The 20,057-nt window shown below is 41.1% G+C and overlaps 1 protein-coding gene across 5 annotated transcripts in view; it reads right to left on the reverse strand.

The window, feature by feature from the left end:
* The window catches only part of Mob2 (MOB kinase activator 2), a 435,540-nt gene that overhangs the window by 41,071 nt on the left and 374,412 nt on the right, over positions 1–20,057 (reverse strand). Inside the window, exon 1 of one of the 5 annotated variants that reach the window (XM_083133778.1) lies at positions 16,854–17,001. The exons of the other annotated variants lie outside the window; for them this stretch is intronic. Within the exon in view, the coding sequence (XP_082989904.1) occupies positions 16,854–16,960 (107 nt within the window). The 5' untranslated portion in view covers positions 16,961–17,001. Of the gene's footprint in view, positions 1–16,853; positions 17,002–20,057 lie in introns of those variants that run through there. 5 annotated transcript variants of the gene reach the window in all.

Genomic DNA, 20,057 nt, shown 5'->3' on the forward strand with positions numbered 1-20,057 from the left:
GTTGCTGTAGCCATAAACATTTATGCTTCATAATAATAAAATAGTTAGTGAGTATATTTTCAGTATTTAATTTTAGTACTTAGTAAGTCTTTTGGGAGAGGGGGCACCGCCATACAGCTAGATACTTGGTCGATTACAGGGAACTCTGTAATTTGCCGTGAAAAAGAACGTTGTGAAAAGGAACCCGTAAGGACTGGAACGCACTGTTGACGTCGTTTAGTCGATAAACGAGAGTTAAGGATACGAGCCAGAACTTAACCCTGATTACTGCGCTTTCGCAATTCCACTCGGTGCCTTGCTCGGAGTTCTTCCAAGGACGCTTTCGACAAAAACTGGAAGTGATTTGAACAAAGCCTCAACGACTTCCTTCTACAAGAAGGGTTTCCCAACCGACAGTTGCCATGACTAAACACGTTCGTTGGGCAACGCAAGCGACAAAACACAAGGAATAAGAGCTGGGCGAGGTTTGTAGTGGTACTTTTTTTTTTTATGGTACTACAGTACATAGGGGCCGACTCCATGGGGCTTGGGGGGGGGGGGGCTCGAGCCCCCCCAATGTTAACGATGTGGGGGCAGAGCCCCCCCCAATAATTTTGCTTCAGAGGATCTAATGTATTGTTTTGCTTCTCTTGTAAAGTTTACTCTGAATTGTTTGTGCCACATGAACTTAACTTTAAATACACATTTGAAATTTTCTAGACCAACTTTGCGGGCTGAGACCACTAAACCATCAACTTTGGGGAGGCTATGACCAGAGACAGCAAAACACATGACTTATTAATATATACTAAGTATAATGTAATTATGAGTATTGTTAAAATTTTTACTAAAAAGAGTTTCAAAAGACGATGTGCATGAACTAGGGTAGTGGATGGGACTTTCGGGCTACAAATGGCTCTCACATGACATTCAGAACGAAATCATTGATATATTAAGGAGATCTGTTTTGCGCTCCGTGGTAGCAGATATTAAAAGTCGTGACATATCCATCCGTGGACAATTAATATTCTGCATTCGAACTGTAAATAAAAAAATTGATATTTTTGAGGAATTCATGGGCTTTTATGAGATTCCGAACACTGAGGCCAAAACTTAAAAAGGGAGAGAGTGAGTCATTCATTAATTTATTTTAGTGATCAGAGCCCCCCAATAATTTTGACAAGTCGGCGCCCCTGCTACAGTACTAGACAGAAAGGCTCTCTTCTGGATATCTACTGCAAAACAAGCAACAAAGAAGACTAAACACTGAATGTAAGATGGTCAGGTCAGACTTGCTTGCAGAGTGAGATTTGTGATTTTGTCACAGGTGGGGGGGGGGGGGAGGTGACTTAGTGGGTTTTATTTTATTTTATTTGTTGAGAAAATTCCAGATACAGCACAGGAGGCCACTTTACACTGAAATTGCAAATAATAATAGTAATAATAATAATAATTAAAAGTAACAAAATAACACAAAAATGAATAGCAAATTAACAAAAAATAAGTAAAAGATTGCACTACTTGATATTATTTACAAACGTTTCTTCTAATAGAAGACCGAAAGGCAAGCTCGGAGAAAAATATATCCATACTTGAGGAGAGATCATTGAATTGTGTGGCAAGTCTGTATAAGAGAGATCTTTTTTGAATTTGTAGTCTGTTTTTTCTTGTGTAAAATAAGCTTGTGTTGGGTGTTGTGCGCATGGGTACACGAAAATGTTAATATGTTAATAATCTTATAGATGCTTACCAATATCCGCTCAGACAAGTATTTAACGACAGGCTTCCATAACGTAGCCAAATGGTTAGCACCCCCGTCTTTGGTTCGAGAAGTCCCAGGTTCGATTCCCGGGACTTCCATACTTTCGTCCAGGATTGTTAAAGGTTTTAAGGTCCAGGAACCCATGAATTCGAATGGGTTCTGCAACATGACCGGAACCTTTTTTTCTCTCGCACAATTTAAATTCGGTCCATGTTGCGTATTGTTTCAGTGAAAAAAAGTTTTCTGGACCGTATTTAAATTGATTCGAAAAAAAGGGCCCCTGGACCGTATTTAAATTAATCCGGAAAAAGGGTTCCTGGACCGAATTGAAAAGCTTTACACATAAAAAGTTTTTTTATGGTCCAGAACCCATTCACATTTACGCTTGCTGATTTTCTCTCCTGGACCGGAATTGAATTTATTTAAAATTCCTGGACCTTTAACAACAATCCTTTCGTCTCTTCCTTCAGCTGAAGCGGATTCTGGCAGTACACACGGTTCCAGTCTCTGGCGACGGACATATGTCATATGGCACCGGCATCCAAAACATAGTACCATGCTGCGACAACATGCCGAAAATTAGGTTTTTGACTGAGCCACTAACTAACGCATTCTTGTGTTTTATAGCTAATCGAACTTACTTTCTGGATGCGCCTCGTATATGCTCTAATTGCAGATGAAATAGTGCGCCACACACACAGAAATAATTGAGCAGGTGTTTAAAGACACGCACACACAAACACACGTGCGTGTGGTAGCGTGCACATATAAAAAATGTTAATATAATTAAGGTGGGACCACAGGCAAAAGAAGCTGTGCAGGCTTCCTTATGGCCCAAGTAGAGTGGATGGACGGGAAGATGTGCGAAGGCTTTGTGCCAAAGATTATTTTGTTTCTGATCGCCCTATATCGGAAGTCGTTCGTTTAGAAACTATGCGAGGAAAGCACGTGCTCACCTGCCTCAGAACTACGTGCTGGACGTAATTAACACAATTTACAGGGGTTTCCAAACTTTTTCGTTTCACGGCACCCTTGGTGTTTGAAGATCTTTCTGCAACGCCAAAGTCAGAATGTTGGCCTATCTAACACTTGTAACGCTCAGTGAGTGTGGTTACGTTGCTTACCTTAAGTAAAAAAAAAATAAACACCTGTTTCAAATTCAGAAACATTTTATATGCAAAAAGTACATAACGAGCACATATTTGGAACAATCATAACATGGATTGAATTTCAGTGAAAATATTAGAAAATTTCGCGGCGCCCCTGTAAGCAAGACAGCCACGACGGCGTAACCACTGTAACTATACCCTGTCCCAGAAATCTCTGGAGCAAGGCAGCGGAGGAATCGAGTGTGCACAACGAAACAGCTGCGGAAAGGCTGGTAACCCCCTCAACGCAATCCCGTTCCTCTCACGTGTTCATTGGTGGAGCCGTCGCGCGTCACTACTTCCGCAGAGATTTGTTTTCGTTCGCTGGCTCCAGAGATAGCTTGGACAGAGTGTAGATGGCTGTTGCGCCATGGAGTTCAGTGTCGATACATCACTGCGTCACTGTCGCATCTACGGCATTCCAGCCTTGTAGCGAACGAAAGTTTAATTTATTTATTGGGAGTGAAGATAAACGAATCGGAAACAGGGCCCCGACGCGTGTGAAATATGGACAACTAAAAAAAACTCCATTGAGCCGAAGCGAGCGGGATCAAAACAAGTCAACCGGCTTTTAAAAAATGAAAGAGGAACGTTCGTCCACAATACAAACTCCCGCAAGGCACGCGATGTTTCCTTCTCGAGGCAGCCGGCGGGTCGCCTTTATCTCCTGCAACACGAGCACCGCTGGTGATCCGTATCCCTTATCGAATTGGCGAAGGTGAACGACATCGCTGGTTAACGTCCCGATTCTGCGGACTGCATACTGAAGCGTCACCGTTGCCAATTCGGATATTTGGAGCCAGGTTTGTGAACAAAAGGTAAAGTACGGGAAAGCTCTTACAGAACCACTTGTGTGGTGTCGCCAGTGGAAACTTGAATTGAATCCTAAGAAATGCTCCTGCCTCACCTTTCCCCAAAAAGAAAGAAACTCGATTCTGCTTACTATCTTGAAAACAATCCCATCACAAAAGTTTCCTCTCAAAAAGATCTCGCAGTTATCATCGACGAAAAACTAAACTTTAATGAGCACATTACGAACACTACTAAAAGAGCAATGCGTCTTCTCGGTCTTCTGTGCAGATTTACTCAAATCCAAAAAGAATAATCCATCAGCATATTTTACAAATCCCTTATCTCCCCCATTCTTGAATACTGCTGCCCTATCTGGACCATGGCTTCAAAAACTAATCTCTCCCGGATTGATTCTGTCCAACTTTTTCCTCGCCATGGCTCGCCACAGAATACCTTCTCTCAGGCACCTTTACAAAACAGATATTATGTCTGTCTTCAATATCCAACCACCACACACTCGTCGTGAATTAGCAGACATGAAATTTTTGCACAAAATCATGAATGGTAAAATTAAATGCAAATTTCTGCTCAACAAATTTCATCTGCCAGTCCCCACACGGCCAACCCGCAAGGTAAAACCCTTTCACAATCCCACCACATGACTCTCCCTTCTACAGCGGTCTCTTTCCTACAGGCTTCCTCGCTCATATAATAACCTGTTTTGTTCTTGCCAGAACAAAGTTTTAGAAAATTGTTAACGATGTATGTATAATTTTCATTTGCTTTCTGTGCCATCTTGTACTGTATTTTGTTGTTATTATTGTTGTTTTCCTGCTGTTACTGTTTCAGTGTAAAATGGTCATTCAGTACTGTATCTGAAACTTTAGGTAAAGTAAATAAATAAAATAAATAACTGGCTTAACTAGGATTCATTCATAACAGAAAGATTGTTTTTCAACTAAATACGTCAAACATTTAATGTAATGTTAATAATAAAGATTTTTGTTACCGGCTAATCACATCTGACGTGTTTTGTGTACAATTCTCATTGCAATGGATAAATTCCTAAATATTAATAAACACCAATGGCCGCGGTGGCTCAGTCGGTAACGCGTCTGACTACCATGCTCAAGGTCCCGGGTTCGATCCCGGCCGGTTTAAATCCGGGAACTTTTCTAACGTTGGAAGCGGCCCCGGCGTCCACCCAGCGTCGAATAACATGGGTACCTGGGGGAAACCCTGGGGGGTGAAGGCGGTCATGGGCGTGATGCTGATCACATCACCCCCCCACTCATGACCGGATCAAGAAAGTGTGGGGCGTTACCCCCACACTCCCTATATGCCTTCATGGCGTGGTGCTAAGCACAGGGGAGCACTTTACTTTCTTACTTTTTGTACCTAATTTCTGTAAACTTTTTTTTTTTTTAATTGACCAAAGTAAATTGCACAACCAACACGCAGAAACCACAGACAACAACAGATTTTCATTTCCCCAACTCACAGACTGTCTTCACATGTCTTGCCATGACCAAACGTTCGCTCTGATTGGCTGTTGCCACAGCATCAAACAGAGAAGCAAGTTGCAATTAGAACACGGTCTGGTCGTCAAAACTTGCCTAGCAGCCAGTGTGGCAGCCATTATTTCCAGCAAGAGCATCCCAGTAGAAAATCTCGTTCGGTGTGATTCCGCCTGAACTTAATGCCCAAATAATGGGCAAATAAACAACGCTTCGTCATCATCACCATCGTCCAACACAGTGGTATCATTGCCTAATTGATTAATTTAGTTTATTTTACTTTGCTTTTCTTCCACTTTTTTGCTAATCTCGAAGATGAGGATGAGTGATGACATGATGAAGGGACAATCACAAATAGGCATACCTAGGCTGGGATTCGAACCCGGGATATCTGGCGTCGTTCCTTTAGCCCCACAAGGGAAACTCGGCTTCAAATCTAGCCCTTTTAGTAGAACGCTCTCAATAAATTCGCAGCAGTTACTTTGCTGCTTAGGGCAACAGCCGTGAATCCACGACGAGGGAGGGCTATGGCGGGCGATCGATTCTCCAAAACAGGGCCGGCCACAGGTGGGAGCGGGGCCTGAGGCATACAAAATACGCGGGGTCCATAACCAAGATTTTTCAAGAGGCCTAAAAAATGTTCTTCTTTATTCTGAAGTATAGGTGTCTTATATAATCACAATATAAATATTACTACAATTAGGAAACAATTAATTTATTTATTTTGTATTATTACTAGACGTCGGATTTTAGGTTTTTAACCTATTTTTTCCTTTACAGGTATGTAAGAAATAATAAGTGATGTCAGCGTTTGATTATAAAACGCAACAACTGATTAAGTTTTATAGTGTCTAAAAAACTATTTTGTATTGCTTTACATTTTACTGTACTGTATAGTGAATTTAGGCCTTATGTCCTTTAAATACACCATAATAAACATGTTTTGTTGCTATAAATGGAGTTTTAATGCACTTTCTACTGTTCTTTTAGGTTATTTAAGTTAATCCGGACTTTCGTTAAACCGGTCAACTTATCCCCCATAGTCCGGATTAACGAGGATTTACTGTAACTCGTTTTTATGTAGGTCTACTGGTTAATTTTTAATTGAAGTACAAACTCGAGTATCATTTTTAATCCGATAGTAGGGCAGGGCCTCCAGCTACTCGACTATGATGACGTTGTGGTTATTTTACGACGCTTTTCTACCTCTTGGATAAAATGCGATGACAAGATGTCACGTCCTTTCTCCTTGGACTAATAGTTATTGTTGATAATTGAGTTTCTCTTTGTACAAATTTGTATTCTTCTTCCCAGTTGTAGAATATTTATTGTTATTTTTTTAATCTATTTAACTTGAGTTCTGTGTTTATTAAATATTTACACCTATCACTGATAATGCCACAGGATAGTGACTGACCTGTATGTACACATCTTGCAAGACCTGTTGCCATGGAAATTATGACTGTTTTGTCTTTAGTTCGGGCTTTGGAGTTATTTTTTTATATAAAATATTTATTGGTTATGGACAAAATCCATGCACCAGTTAACAATTTATCAATTGGTATTACATACATGTATGCACATAATATTACACACAATTATTCCTTTCATAATAAAGAGTTACAAAATTTCATTACACATTTACATTTGGAGTTTTAAAATAGTGATTAAGCTGAATCGTAATTGTAATTGCTGAATTTCTTTGACTCCAAAGGAATTAAGCACGTAAGGATTTATTTTGCAAAGAAGTAAAATATACTTCTTGTTCTTAGTGAAAACTTGACTTTGATTTTATTCGAGCAACGAACGAACACAGATTACCCACGCCCTTACAGGCATCAAGTGAATGCTGAGTCTCTTCATATGATTTTTTTTTAAAATTGTTAAATAATGTTCTTTGGATAAAAGAACATGTAAACGACTAATGTTAGGAACTACGATACAAGTGCAAGTATTCGAAATTAAGTTGCCTCCTATGACGTCACGTTCTCTGGTCCCCCATAGACAAAGGAATTGATAATTCAATGAACTTTTCCTCCCATATTCATTTTACAGCCACATTTTTCATGTGCGATTGGGAGGAGGAGAGGTACCATCCGATCTAGACTTTGAAAACTAAGAATGGATTGTCATAACTTTAAAGTTAATTGTAAAAACACCCACCCTCCCTTTCATACCTAAAATTTGGCAGTTTGTCGCTCTTCGAAAGTCATTTCAGCTCCAATTAAGGCGCAACTTAGTTCTTTTATGGGCATCTGATTTGGCAACACTGCAAAGCGCATTGCAAAAGAGCCAACGCGATGTCTTGTTCCTAATCTCCTTTTTGAATGTTATTGGGATACTGTGCTGCGCTCACTGAATAGTGTAACTTGAAAAAAGAAAGGAGAAAGAGTGTGATGAATAATAAGTGTGGCAAACTCGGCTGCTATTGACTTTCTCGTGGCGCATAAAAGGGGTCATTTGGCATATTGACTTGGTGATTATGCAACATCGAGGAATACTTTTGCGTGGAGGTTACGCTGCAAACTAACATAATGCCATCACGCAGGGGTGACCCTTGTTAAACATACCTCCTTCCACGTACTACACCCTGAACTGCAATTTGCGGGCTAGCGAGGCTCTGGCGTCTGCACCCATGGCCAGTATAATCGTCTGTGGGGATGCGTGTTGTGTTGTCCGTAGGTGCTTGCGATTGTGCATCCATCCATCTCGATTTATCACCATTCATTCTCATCGTCGCGATTAGCCAAAGTCGGCAGAAAAGCGAAGTAAAACAAAACGGGAATTCCCTTTTGCTATGGGGAGATATTTGCCTCTGGGGCATTCGGCGAAACGGAAGTAAATCGGACCCACACATTCTCGATCTGGGCCATTTTGGAGATGTGATCAGCACCACGCTCCGGCCATTCTTACCGCCCAGGGTTGTCCCCAAGTGCCCATTTATTTGAGGCTGGACTAGCCCTAGAGCCGCTTTACGTGGGGACAAGGCCGGAAGAAATCCGACCTTAGTTCACCCTACCCGGGTTTCCCGCGTGGCAGTCAGACGCCCTACCGAAGAGACCACCGGGGCTGAGGCTGACATATTAAACAGCTTTATTTGAGTTTGATTTTAAAGTCCACTTTACGCACATATAGGATAATCGGGACTGGACCTACAGTTTAAAGTGGCATCGAACCAGAGAACCTTTGATTACAAGGCAACGGGCAGTCCCTCAATATGTTTAATTTACCTTTTTCTTATCCTCCAGAAGGTGCGTGCGTTTCAAGCCCTCTTCTTCAATAAATGAATACCTTACGCAAGCTGTGTTACACGCATTCTTTTAATTGCACTAATCGAGGACATTGAAAAATAAGAGCAAGCCAGCATGGAGTCAATTAGCCAGGGCAATGGCGTAACCGCAAGATGCTTGAGTGGTTCATTCGGTATGAATTGGGCACGAATAATAATTCCCAAGTCAGTGTAACGATCGCGGGTGCAGGAGCCAGTGGAGAAGCAAAATTTCAAAAACGTAAGGCTTGCCACAGAAGAACGCATATGTAGCGAGTGAAAGTACGAACCGCTTAGTAATTCCACTTTTTCCTTGCTTGCGCCACTGCCTGAGGCATGATTGTAGGGGAATTGTGTTCGTTACAAATTCATTCAGCGTTAATGTACACTCGCAGGCAATAAAAATGGGACAACTAGACCCTGAAACACTCGCTTCCCTGCAATGCATTACGTGTGTCTACGGCGATAAATAGCACATTTTCAATGGCAACTTCTACCACCTCCGTAGAGTTAAGCAACACACATAACGCCTTGCAGGGAAGCGAGTATTTTGGGATCAAGGTGTCCCATTTTTATTGTCGATGACTGTACAATACCTACGGAAGAACTTATTTCTGTACTTCAGAACTGGAAACATGTGTAAAATTTTAATGGACGTCGTTGACTTGTTTGTGGAACGCTGTCCTAAAACAGTACCTCCATCTTGATAAGGTATTCAGAAGTATACACACTGTAAAGAAAAAATAGCGACACTTGCTCGGATATAGTTTTCACAAGATTCATCAACCAACATCCCCAGTTCTTTTCTATTTTCATTTTTTTTTATGTTTTAATGCAAGAGGCTCCCTCTGGTGCTACTCTGTTGCATGGAGGCCGATGAGTGCTTCGTGCGCTGCGAACTTCCCGCCTGCACACTGCACCTCAAAAGCAACAGAGTAGCACCAGAGGGAGCCTCTTGCATTGAAACATAAAAAAAAATAAATGAAAATAGAAAAGAATTGGGGGTGTTGGGTAGATGTCATAGTTTTCGCAAAACCACCTCCCGTTTCTTCTGCGATGATAGGAGGGAGTGAGAGAGGTTTTCCATCGAACGAACACGACCGACGATGCCTCCTCTGCCTCTCTCACTCCTTCCTATCCGCTCCCTTGCAACGCTTCAGGACCCCTGCTCGTTCTACAGTTTACTAATGCATTCGAGAACGCTCCTTCACAAATACGGCTGGTGGACAAATCCTGCTTTTCATATTGTTTTAATTCGCTTCATAATCTTGTGAAAAATATATCCGAGCAAGTGTCGCTATTTTTTTCTTTACAGAGTGTATATATATGCGCACTGGGGGCCAGGGGGCATTTGCCCCTTTAATATTTTCAATTAGAAATTTAGTACATATTGTCTTATCGCCGTTATTGTCCTATATTATTATATTTTTTTACAAAATGAAATAGTTTCAACCCAATTAAATTCTTCAAGTTGCAGCGCAATGTTTTGTAGTCGCCAATAAATTGAACACAAAGAGCATCTCGTAATCATGACATACCTAGAACACACATATGCATTTTTGTTACCTGACTTGTGGGACACCTTGTATTTAGTAGCTGCCCTCCAGTTCTACGCGGCGTTGCGTGAGGTTACAAGAAAAACGAAACTCTATGTGTCCATTCACACGTACAGAGTTGCTGGGTGAATAGGCTTCGTTCATTCAACGCTCTGAAAGCAACGGGGACTATATATATAGAGAATAGGTTAGGTGGGGTAAACCCAACCATCCACCCCGTAACGCTTACAATGAAGCGGGAATTCTTCGTGGCTGCAGGAGTCAAACGTGCTATAATTGTCCCCGCCTTTACAAGCGCTCGATACTGCAGCGAAGCTCTATTCGACGTGGGGAGATTTTAAGTTCGCTGTGGAACACGAGAAAATGAACCTTAAGGTAACCTCTAGATAAATGTTCCTTTTTCTTTAGCACGAAAAAAAATCATGTGTGTATAAATGGTACATTGTACACCCGAGAAAGTACGTGGATAATCATTGTGTTCAATCCTCACGGTAACTTCTATTTTTTACTTGACTTACTTTTCTCTTTTCTGCTGCCAACCTCAGTGGCGGAGTGGTTAGTACAGAGCGCTACGACGTCAGGGTTCGAATACCGGGCTGGTGATGGGTGAGCGTCCCTTCATCACTTTCATCATATCATCACTCAACCTCATCTTCGCAATTAGTCAAAAGTGGAAGAAAAGTGAAGCTAAACAATCAATTCTCTTTTCTGCTAATCACAAAGAAGAGAATGAACAAGCGCCACAAAAGATTATATTGGCCCTGGGTTCAAGCGCCAGAACCTCGTTGGTCTGCAAAACGCAGTCCACGGTGTACTAGGTGGAAGTAAATTAATACTTTGAAAACTGAATATTTTAATTAATAAACATTGCCAAGTCGATAGATTTACACCCTTTGCCTTACAGTATAAGAGAAATTGATTCAATGCTAAATTAAATATTATTAGCGACGGACGGATTTAGAAATACTATCTACCCGGAGACTCATAGAAAAATGTACAAAAATTCCACGTTTCCAGGTGTGTCCTATAGTGCGGTGGTTTTCAATCTTCGTCAGTCCGCAGTTCGTTAAATTATTTTTTAAAAAGAAAACTTCACATCCTTGCATATAGGATGCAACGAGGCTTTCGTAACGAAGTAACGGAAGTGAGGGATGGGCAGATGCCCGCAGAATAATAAAAACCCAACCTTTCCGAGAGCGGACTCATTGTTTTCCCCGCCCCGTGAGAAGTGGGTCGCTGCATGTAATAAGCGAGAGCCGAGGTCAGTCCCTCGAATTTCTAATTTGGAATCATGAAAGCGGAGGCGACCTTGAGGGGCGCCCATATCTGTGGTCCACCGCACGCAACAGCTATCGTTGCACTTCTCCATACCGTATCTATCTCTTTCCGCACGTCGACAGGCTATAGATGTTCTTGTATTTGCCCCCAAAGCGCTGTGAGAACTTCGCGTGTTCTACGACCGAAGCGGCACGCGACATGGGCCCCTTCAGTCTGTACAAAAGCGTTCACTGTGCAACATCAACAGACCGAGACAACCCCAGTCCGTGCGACAAGAGTCTAGGGATGGCCTAACCCGGATAAAATTTTATCCAGGTATCGGATAATCGGAAATATCCGGATATCCGAATGTGTGCATTATCCGAACAGTTTTTTATTCGTCATTTTCATATTTCACTGCATGGATTTACTACAAATCCTACATCAAACCAGTTCTATCCGGTTATCCGAATTATATTTATTTATTTATTGAGAAAATTTCAGATACAGCACGTAGCAATTTTACACTGAAATCAGTAACAATAAAAGAACAAAAAAACAACAACAAATAAGACGAAAGGTTAATATAAATAAGTCACGATAGCACAATTAAATATTATTTAGCATTGACCGAAAGGCGTACTCTGTGTAAAATACATCAGCACTTGATGGGAGGTCGTTGTATTGAGTGGGAAGTCTGTGGAAGAGCGATCTTCTTTGAATTTCCAGTCTAGGCTTTTTTGTGTAAAATAGATTTGTGTTGAATGTTGAGCGCATAGGCACTCGAAAATGGAATTCCTGGAGAGCGTGTTGCAACGGATTTTGCCATTGACAATTTTGTAAGTATACCTAAAATCATTCAGTAAACGGAGTGATAGGGAGTCTGTAGGTTTAGAAAGGACAGGAGATGTGGTGTTGAAAAATTGCGTAATGAGGGAACCCTGTAACGAACTATAGCAAGGAAAAAGTTAACAACAGAATCGATTCTGGAGAGCTGCGTGGGACATACATGCCATGGACCAGACGGGAGAGCAGTATTCTGTTATTGGGGAGATGAATGATTTGAAGTATAATGTGAAGGCTGAGATGTCACTATTTCGGTGAAACGATACAGTAAACCTAAGAGACGCATTGCCTTTTTTGTTGTGCCTGTTATATGTTCTTCAAATGTAAGTTTTTGGTCGAAAACAATGCCTAGGTGTTTGTGAGAGGATACTGCTTTGATGTTATTGCCAGAGATGAAGTAAGATGACTTAAACAGGCTCTTTTTGAGAGAGATTGTGCGAGTACATTTTTCAGGATTTAATGTAAGTTTCCATGTCAGGCACCATGAAATAAACGTTATGTCATTCTGGAGAAGATAAGTATCGTTGGAAGTGGAGATTTTGTGGGCATCCCTACAAGCAACACGTGCAGGTACGAAAGTAGACAAGTGACAGGCGACATGGGTCCCTTCAGTCGATAAGAGAGGTTTCAGACCTAAACGACAAGCTGTAGGTGTCGCTCGAACTGGGCCGTTTTCTCAATAGCGTGCATTGGGTCGCCTCAGTCTGTTGTTCGCGCATACGCGGTTAATGTTTTGCTTTAGACTAAAGAAACTCGTATTGCTTGTCGCTTCGGTGAGAATTCCTCGCATCGCTTGTTGCCTGTTGTTTGTTCGTTCGGTCTGAAAGCTTCCTAAGACCGAAGCGACAAGGGCAAGTTCTCTGGAAAAGCGTTCACTCCGCATTTGCTATCGACAGAGGCGACACGATGCACGCTATTGTGAAAACGGCACAATCCGAGCAACACGTGCAGCTTGTTTCGCTTAGCTACGAAAGGTTTCTGAAGGCTCGTTTCCAAGCGACAGTTCCATCAGGTAAAGTTCAGACCGAAGCGACAAGTGACACGCTGCACGGGATTTCACATTGCGATTCCGGCAGTGCATGTACCAGAACGGTCATCAGTTTAAAAACAAGCGTCGACAAAGAAAATTATTCATGGTTGTAAATTCTGCTAAATTATGAAAGTGAACTACATATCTTAATACGCATGACACGATAATCAATCGAAGTGTGTCTACATTTTATTGGGACACCCACTGTAATTCCAATTGCACAACGAGATTTTTATGGAACGCAGGGATAAGTGGGGTTCACACACTTAGAAAAAATACTACCCTCTATAACAAAAGTGCGGTTTACAGAAAACGAGACGTTTTCGCAAGAAGCCCCACCAATCCAATTTCACCGGAAAAGAAAACTCTTTCCGGTCACGACCCGGAGTTTCCGAAATCGGAGTGCTGTTGCCCAAGGATTAAAAATGACCGACTCAATGTGCGTGCGTTGTCGTAAAGCTGGACATCGTGGACAATTATACACTTTCTAATTACTGATAATTTGTGACTTGTAAGTTGCAATAAATGTCAATAAAGAAAACAGTGCTGCAATTCGTGCACGATAACTTCACTGCAACTCTCACCCCAAGTGCGATAACAATGTTGATTTCCCAAGCGAATATGTCAAGTTCATGCACGAAAGCATAAGACATATCCACAGAAGGGTGAAATAAACCAATGTTACTTTGAAAATAGTTACTTCTCTTACTTAGTACAGTTAAAACCTCGTTAATCCGGACCCGATAAGCTGGACTTAGCTTAATCCGGAAAGGCAAAAAAAGAAGAAGAAGCAGAATGGAAGGTTTTAAATGTGGCTAGAAGTCAACAAGAGAACTTCCTAAAGAAAAGGCAGTCAACCACTCATGAAATTCTGTTTCCCCCAGACTTTGTACTGCAGCTACTGTATAGTGTACTTAGGCCTATGCCCTCTAAATACGCCATAATAAACGTGTTTTGTTGCTATAAACAGAGTTTTAATGCACTTTCTACTGTTCTTTTAGGTTATTTCAGTTAATCCGGATTTTCGTTAAACCGGTCAACTTATCCCCCCATTAGTCCGGATTAACGAGGTTATACTGTAATTACTAGGGTTAAGCCCATACCATTTTCAACTGGTACCGATGTAACACAAATTGTTCGATTGAATTGAATTGAATTGTTGATTCAAGTCCACTTTATGCACAGAAAGGCTAATCCGGACTGGACCTACACTTTAAAGTGGGATCCGAACCACTATGTGCCTCCACATGGTATCGAACCCAGGACCCCTTGACTACAAGGAGAGGACGCTACCACTGCGCCATCTGGGAGGCCCTAAAAACTGTTCGAAATATAGATTAATATTAGTGGTTGAGTACAGCACACTAATTTTATAATCAATTTACCGTAGTTTTGCTTATAATATTAAAAAATATATACATCAGAATATAAAGTACATGTTGACTTTTCACATAACATTGGTACAAATTCAAGGAAACTTATTTTGTATAATTTCCAGCACAATTAGGCTCCTTGAAAGTGTTGCGCGGCATTCTTCCGAACCTCGCGAAAGATCAAAATGCCGGAAAAATATTGGCAAATTAAATCCAACCCATACTTTTCGATACCGATACATCGGCTTATTTCTCCAGGATCGCAACGATGAGAATCAATGAAGACTCGATGGAATGGAAGGGAATAATAATAAACTTATTGACTACTACATTAATTTTATTTTGTTGTTAGGGGTGACCATTTTTGAAGTTCCAAATGTCAACCTCTATTCCAAGTAGTACACACTGAGCTGCACTTTGCAGACTACCGAGGCCCTGGCGTCTGGACTCTGAAACCTGGGGGGATTTGCGATGTGTGCTATCATTTCATCTCATCATAACTCATTCTAATTTTCGCGATTAGCCAAAAGTGGCAGAAAATTGGGGCTAAAAAAAAAAATCAATCAATCAATGAAAATATAATACATATATACACGCACATACATATATAACGATTCATTGATTTGGTTTATTTTACTTCGCTTTTCTGGCACTTTTGGCTAATCGCGAAGATGAGGATGAGTGATGATGTAATGAAATTGATGCAAGCACTCACAGCCATGCCCAGGCCAGGATTTGAACCCGGGAGCGCAATGTGCTAACCACTCCGCCACGGAGGCCGGCACATACATATAAAGCGTATCGATGCACACATAGCCTATATACATGCGTTTGAATTGAATTGCTTATTAAGTCGACACGATGCGTAAATAGGCTAATCGAGACTGGACCTACAGTTTAATGTGGCATCCGAATCACCGTGCAATGTACCTCCCCACCGGGTATCGAACCCTGGACCCGTTGATTACAAGGCGACATACGTGTTTGTGTGGAAGTTTGGAATGCCTAATGGATCATTCGTGACTTGCTTTCGGCGTTGTCTAGGGGAGAGGAGTTTCGTGACAACGTAGTGTCTATCTCGCAAAGATTCACTTGACTCATTGATTGAATTAAAATTGTTGGGTGCGTCGGCACGTGTGGTCACACTGCACCCTTCAATATATACAGGGAATTGTTCCCTTATCGAAGATTCGCACTTAAAATGTTAAGGTGTGTAAAAGGGCCCCTTGAGAAAGGCTCTAAAGGGACCTGCACAAGAGAAACGCAACATATTGATAAGTAGGATTAAGGATTTTTATGACCTAAAATTTTACAAAATATGCACTATAATCTGAAAAATATGCTCTTATAACTGGACTGTTTCACACATGAATATCTAAATGGCGAGATATTTTCACTATTTTTAGTTCAAATTATAGGCTGTGAGTTGCAATGCACAATGAATACTTTCTCTACATTTTCAAATAAAAATGAAAAAGATTTTGCTGGTCCAAAAAAAAAAAACCTCGAGTGAACAAAGAGCCGCGGTAGCTCAGTCGTTAGGGCGTCCGACTACCATACGAGAGACACAGGTTCGATCCACGGCGGGGGAGAACCGGGACTTTTTCCACCTGTTCAAGCGGCTCCAGCGCCGTATAAAGTGAGTACCTGGAGGAAACTCTGGGGAGTTTCTGGAGGCCAGGGGCGTGGTGCTGATCACATCACCCCCACCTCGGCTGAGATAAAGAAAGTGTGGGCCCTAACCCCACACCCCCTATACGCCTTCATGGCGTGGTGCAAAGCACAGGGGAGCACTCTTTACATCTTGAGTGCACATAGGAAATGACTGTATATTCCTTGAAAAAGCGAAAATATGCTGAATATGACCGAAAATACATCAAGATATGCTCTATCACGCATGAATATGCCCTTAAAAAGCACTTTAATTCAATTAGTTTCTTCATAATATGAATTTCTATATGTTTAGGGAACACATCACCCGTACCAAAAAAAATATATATATACTGTCATGAACATCCTAGCCCTATTAATAAGTCAGAATAAACTAAACGCTTCCTCACAAACAGTGGAAGACAAAAACATTGATAAAACAATGTTGTCATCGCCCAACAGGGGTGACAAACATCTGGGTAGATTAAAACCCTGCCCGAGGAAAGGAAAATAGGTACATTCAACAATAATATGCCGAATACTTGACTTCTCTGTCTAAACAGATGAACTTTTTTCAGAATTGTTAATATCGAAGCCGTTTTCCGCCAAAATGGGGCGAGTGGTGGGGGACTTTTCTGGCGCTAAGCAAGAACTTGGTATGAAATTCCGACAAACCTGCTCGTTGCCCTGTGCAGCTTCTTCACCCCTCGCCTGAAACTGTCGATCACATCCAACCTGAACCCGGAGCCGGTCCTCGCACGAAGCACCGAGAAGCACGTCATCCTTCGCACGTTCACACACGCACTCGCACACGCGGACGAACCCGCACTCAACTGAACGGTGCTCGTCCGCCGCGTGACGTCACACCGACGTCACGATCGCAGGTAACCATGGCAACCGGGGAAACACGGCGACGCAGCAGGTAAGCACCGTTGCCAATTCAGCTCTCTTCAAACCAGATTGGCAATTTTTATACGCTCGGTGGCTCCTAAGGTTTCAAAACGCTCCAACGAGATTTTCAGCTCCACGAGGGTAAATTTAGCTGCAGCCCTTTTAGTATTATACAGACCTCCGTGGCGGAGTGGTTAGCATACGACGCTAGGAGTCCAGTGTTCGAATCCCGGCCTGGGCATGGGTGTTCCTTGCAACTGTCCCTTCATCAGTTTCATCATATCATCACCCATCTTCTTCTTGATTAGCCAAAAGTGGCAGAAAAGCAAAATAAATTAACCTAATCCAATGAAAAGTATTTTTCCAAGCCAAATTCCTTTTCTTCCTCCTCACAACAATAGTGTTTACGTCCACAAAGCCACTCCAATTTGTTTACAGAATCCGTCGGAGAGCACGAGTCATTATTGTAAAAAGTTCAATTTTCAATAACTATGACAACTTTGGTGGACAATCCAGATGTTCGACTGGGATATAGTTTGTTAACATAAGAAAATGTAACAGGGGAATGAATTTATTTTTGCTCTAAATAGTTCTAATATAACTTCTGTGAAATAATGGGAGAAGATATAACGACAATTTAAATGTAAAGCAATTATGTATATTCTAGAAAACATTCATGGACAAAAAACGGCTTAAAAGCTGTTAGGTCCAAATTAAAAGATTGATTAACTTTAATAAAGCGTACACGCCACACACACGAGTCAAGACCAGTGCCATTAAAAGCACAAAATTATCTTTGTTTTAGTTCACACGCTTAACTGAGGGCCTAGTCGGAATGCAATTCAAAATAAAACGAATGAACGGATTGATTGAAAGCCGCGTACGAAGTTTTAAGGAAAGGCCCTTGGCGCATTGCAATCCTTCCCTCGCAAGTTCTTCAAGAGGAAGCTACACTCGTTCTGTGTTTTGCGCTTGTGTATTGAAGATCTTTCTATTACAATTTTGTGTTCTGCAATATCGTGCGCGTTTGTGTGTTCCTGTGAGGGATAGAAAATGACAAACATAGTTGCGTCTCGTTCTTCAACGAGTTTTTGTAAATTGTCATTACTTTAAAGTCAATGGTAATACCAGCCTTTCCTACCCTACCTGAAATCAGGGGTAGAAAAAACTAAAAATAATTCAGGCGCCTGACACTTTTTTCTTTTTCTTTACTTTATTATTATTATTATTTTTGCAAATACGGACTAAGAAAACTAACTAACTAACTAAGATAAACCTACACATTTTGAAATGTGACCTTAAAAATATTGAATTTATTAATTAATATAAGATTGGATTAAAAGTAATTAATTCTTGCACCAGTGTGGTCTTCCTAAAGAAGGGCTCCACTCGTAACAGCGTAACTAACTATGCACCATAGGCCGAATCATATTTTAAAATTCGTCTAGCAACAGTGCAAAAATGTATAATGTCATGATTATTATTCTGATTTAACAATACACGTGATAAAGAAGAGACATAAACATGAAAAAACATATACTGTCCTCGTTACCTTTAAGAAAAAAAATGGTAATGGATATTTCCTTAACTAAACTTCAATTATTTATATAAAACAAAATTGAAAATTCAGGCGCCCTCTATTTTTCTAACGCTACCTAAAATGACCTTATAGGAAGTTTACCCCGCCTTGAAAAATCTAGCTCTTTGAAAGTCATTTTTAGTTAGATTCAAGGTGCAACTTAGCTCTTTTATGCGAACTTGGTTTGGCAACACTGCAGCCGGTACTGCACGACGGTAAGTAGGGCGTGCTCGGACATGGTTCGCTCACTGCACAACGGCGACGTAAACAGGAAGCAGGAGTAATTAGAGAAGGAGTGGAATTAGTTACAAAGTTTTATTGTTTCCAGCACGATTACTCCGTGGCGTTTTCTGTCGACACAGCCGATAGAGCGTCCAATTAACCGGGTTTTTTTATTTGGCCAATCCTCGGCCAGCCTTCATAAAAACCACTCGGCGGAAATGGGGTAGATAGATGCACCCGGGAATAATTATTAATTTAGTAACACATTTACATTTCAAGCTTGTATTCCAGAAATGGCACGATAGTCTGTCGCCTTGTAATCAAGGGGTCAAGATTTTATCCCCAGCGTGGTTCGGATCCCACTTTAAACTGTAAATCAAGCCCTTGATTGATCAATTGATTTTTATATTGTGAACACATCATCACACAGGCTATTTTTGTCCGTCACGCAATACGGCGATAATACCCTTAACTAAATCAAAATTGGAAACAGGTCCCTAATAAGAAAATAATATCTGTTAAAAGCTTCCTTACTCAATTGCTAAAACCTTTACAAGAGTCAAATGAAACTCTTAAAAGAGTCCATTAAAAATTGCAGAGCTATCAACTGCTATTTACAAAACAACCTCAAGGCTGCAACACTACTGAAGCGAGTTTCAAAACGCCATTTTTGTCATTTTTAAGATGGCATCTCCTCTACAACTTGCCCCTTCTCAGCCTAAAACTTACAGAAATTTTTCTGCAAATGAAAATTCAATATCTCTGTCTGTGCATGCTTACCACACCAGCAAGTTTATTAATGGAGGAGAAAGTTCGAAAATGACCTCGGTTCGCAGGCAGATGGGTGGAAAGGCCTCCACAGTGGCTCATAAGTGACTGCACGTCGATCCCAAAGACTTATTCTTCTTAAGGTACACAGGCGCTAACTCAAAGTTGAAAATATATGTAGATCAGCAAAGGTCTGTGCGAAAGTGAGCAAACTTGTGCAACCCTCCATACAGAAATCTACTAGATATGAAACAAAAACAAATTAAGGATTTCACTTGACTCTCTCTTGTAATGCATTCATTCATTACGTAACAAGAAGTAAAAACTCTTATCATCTCCGGGTTCGAATCCCGACCGAGGCAAGGGTGTTCTTTGTGAATCTCCCTCATCAGTTTCATCACATCATCTATCATTACCAG

Source organism: Lepisma saccharinum, chromosome 13 (genome assembly GCF_977018435.1).
Source record: "Lepisma saccharinum chromosome 13, izLepSacc3.1, whole genome shotgun sequence".
Classification (NCBI taxonomy): domain Eukaryota; kingdom Metazoa; phylum Arthropoda; class Insecta; order Zygentoma; family Lepismatidae; genus Lepisma; species Lepisma saccharinum.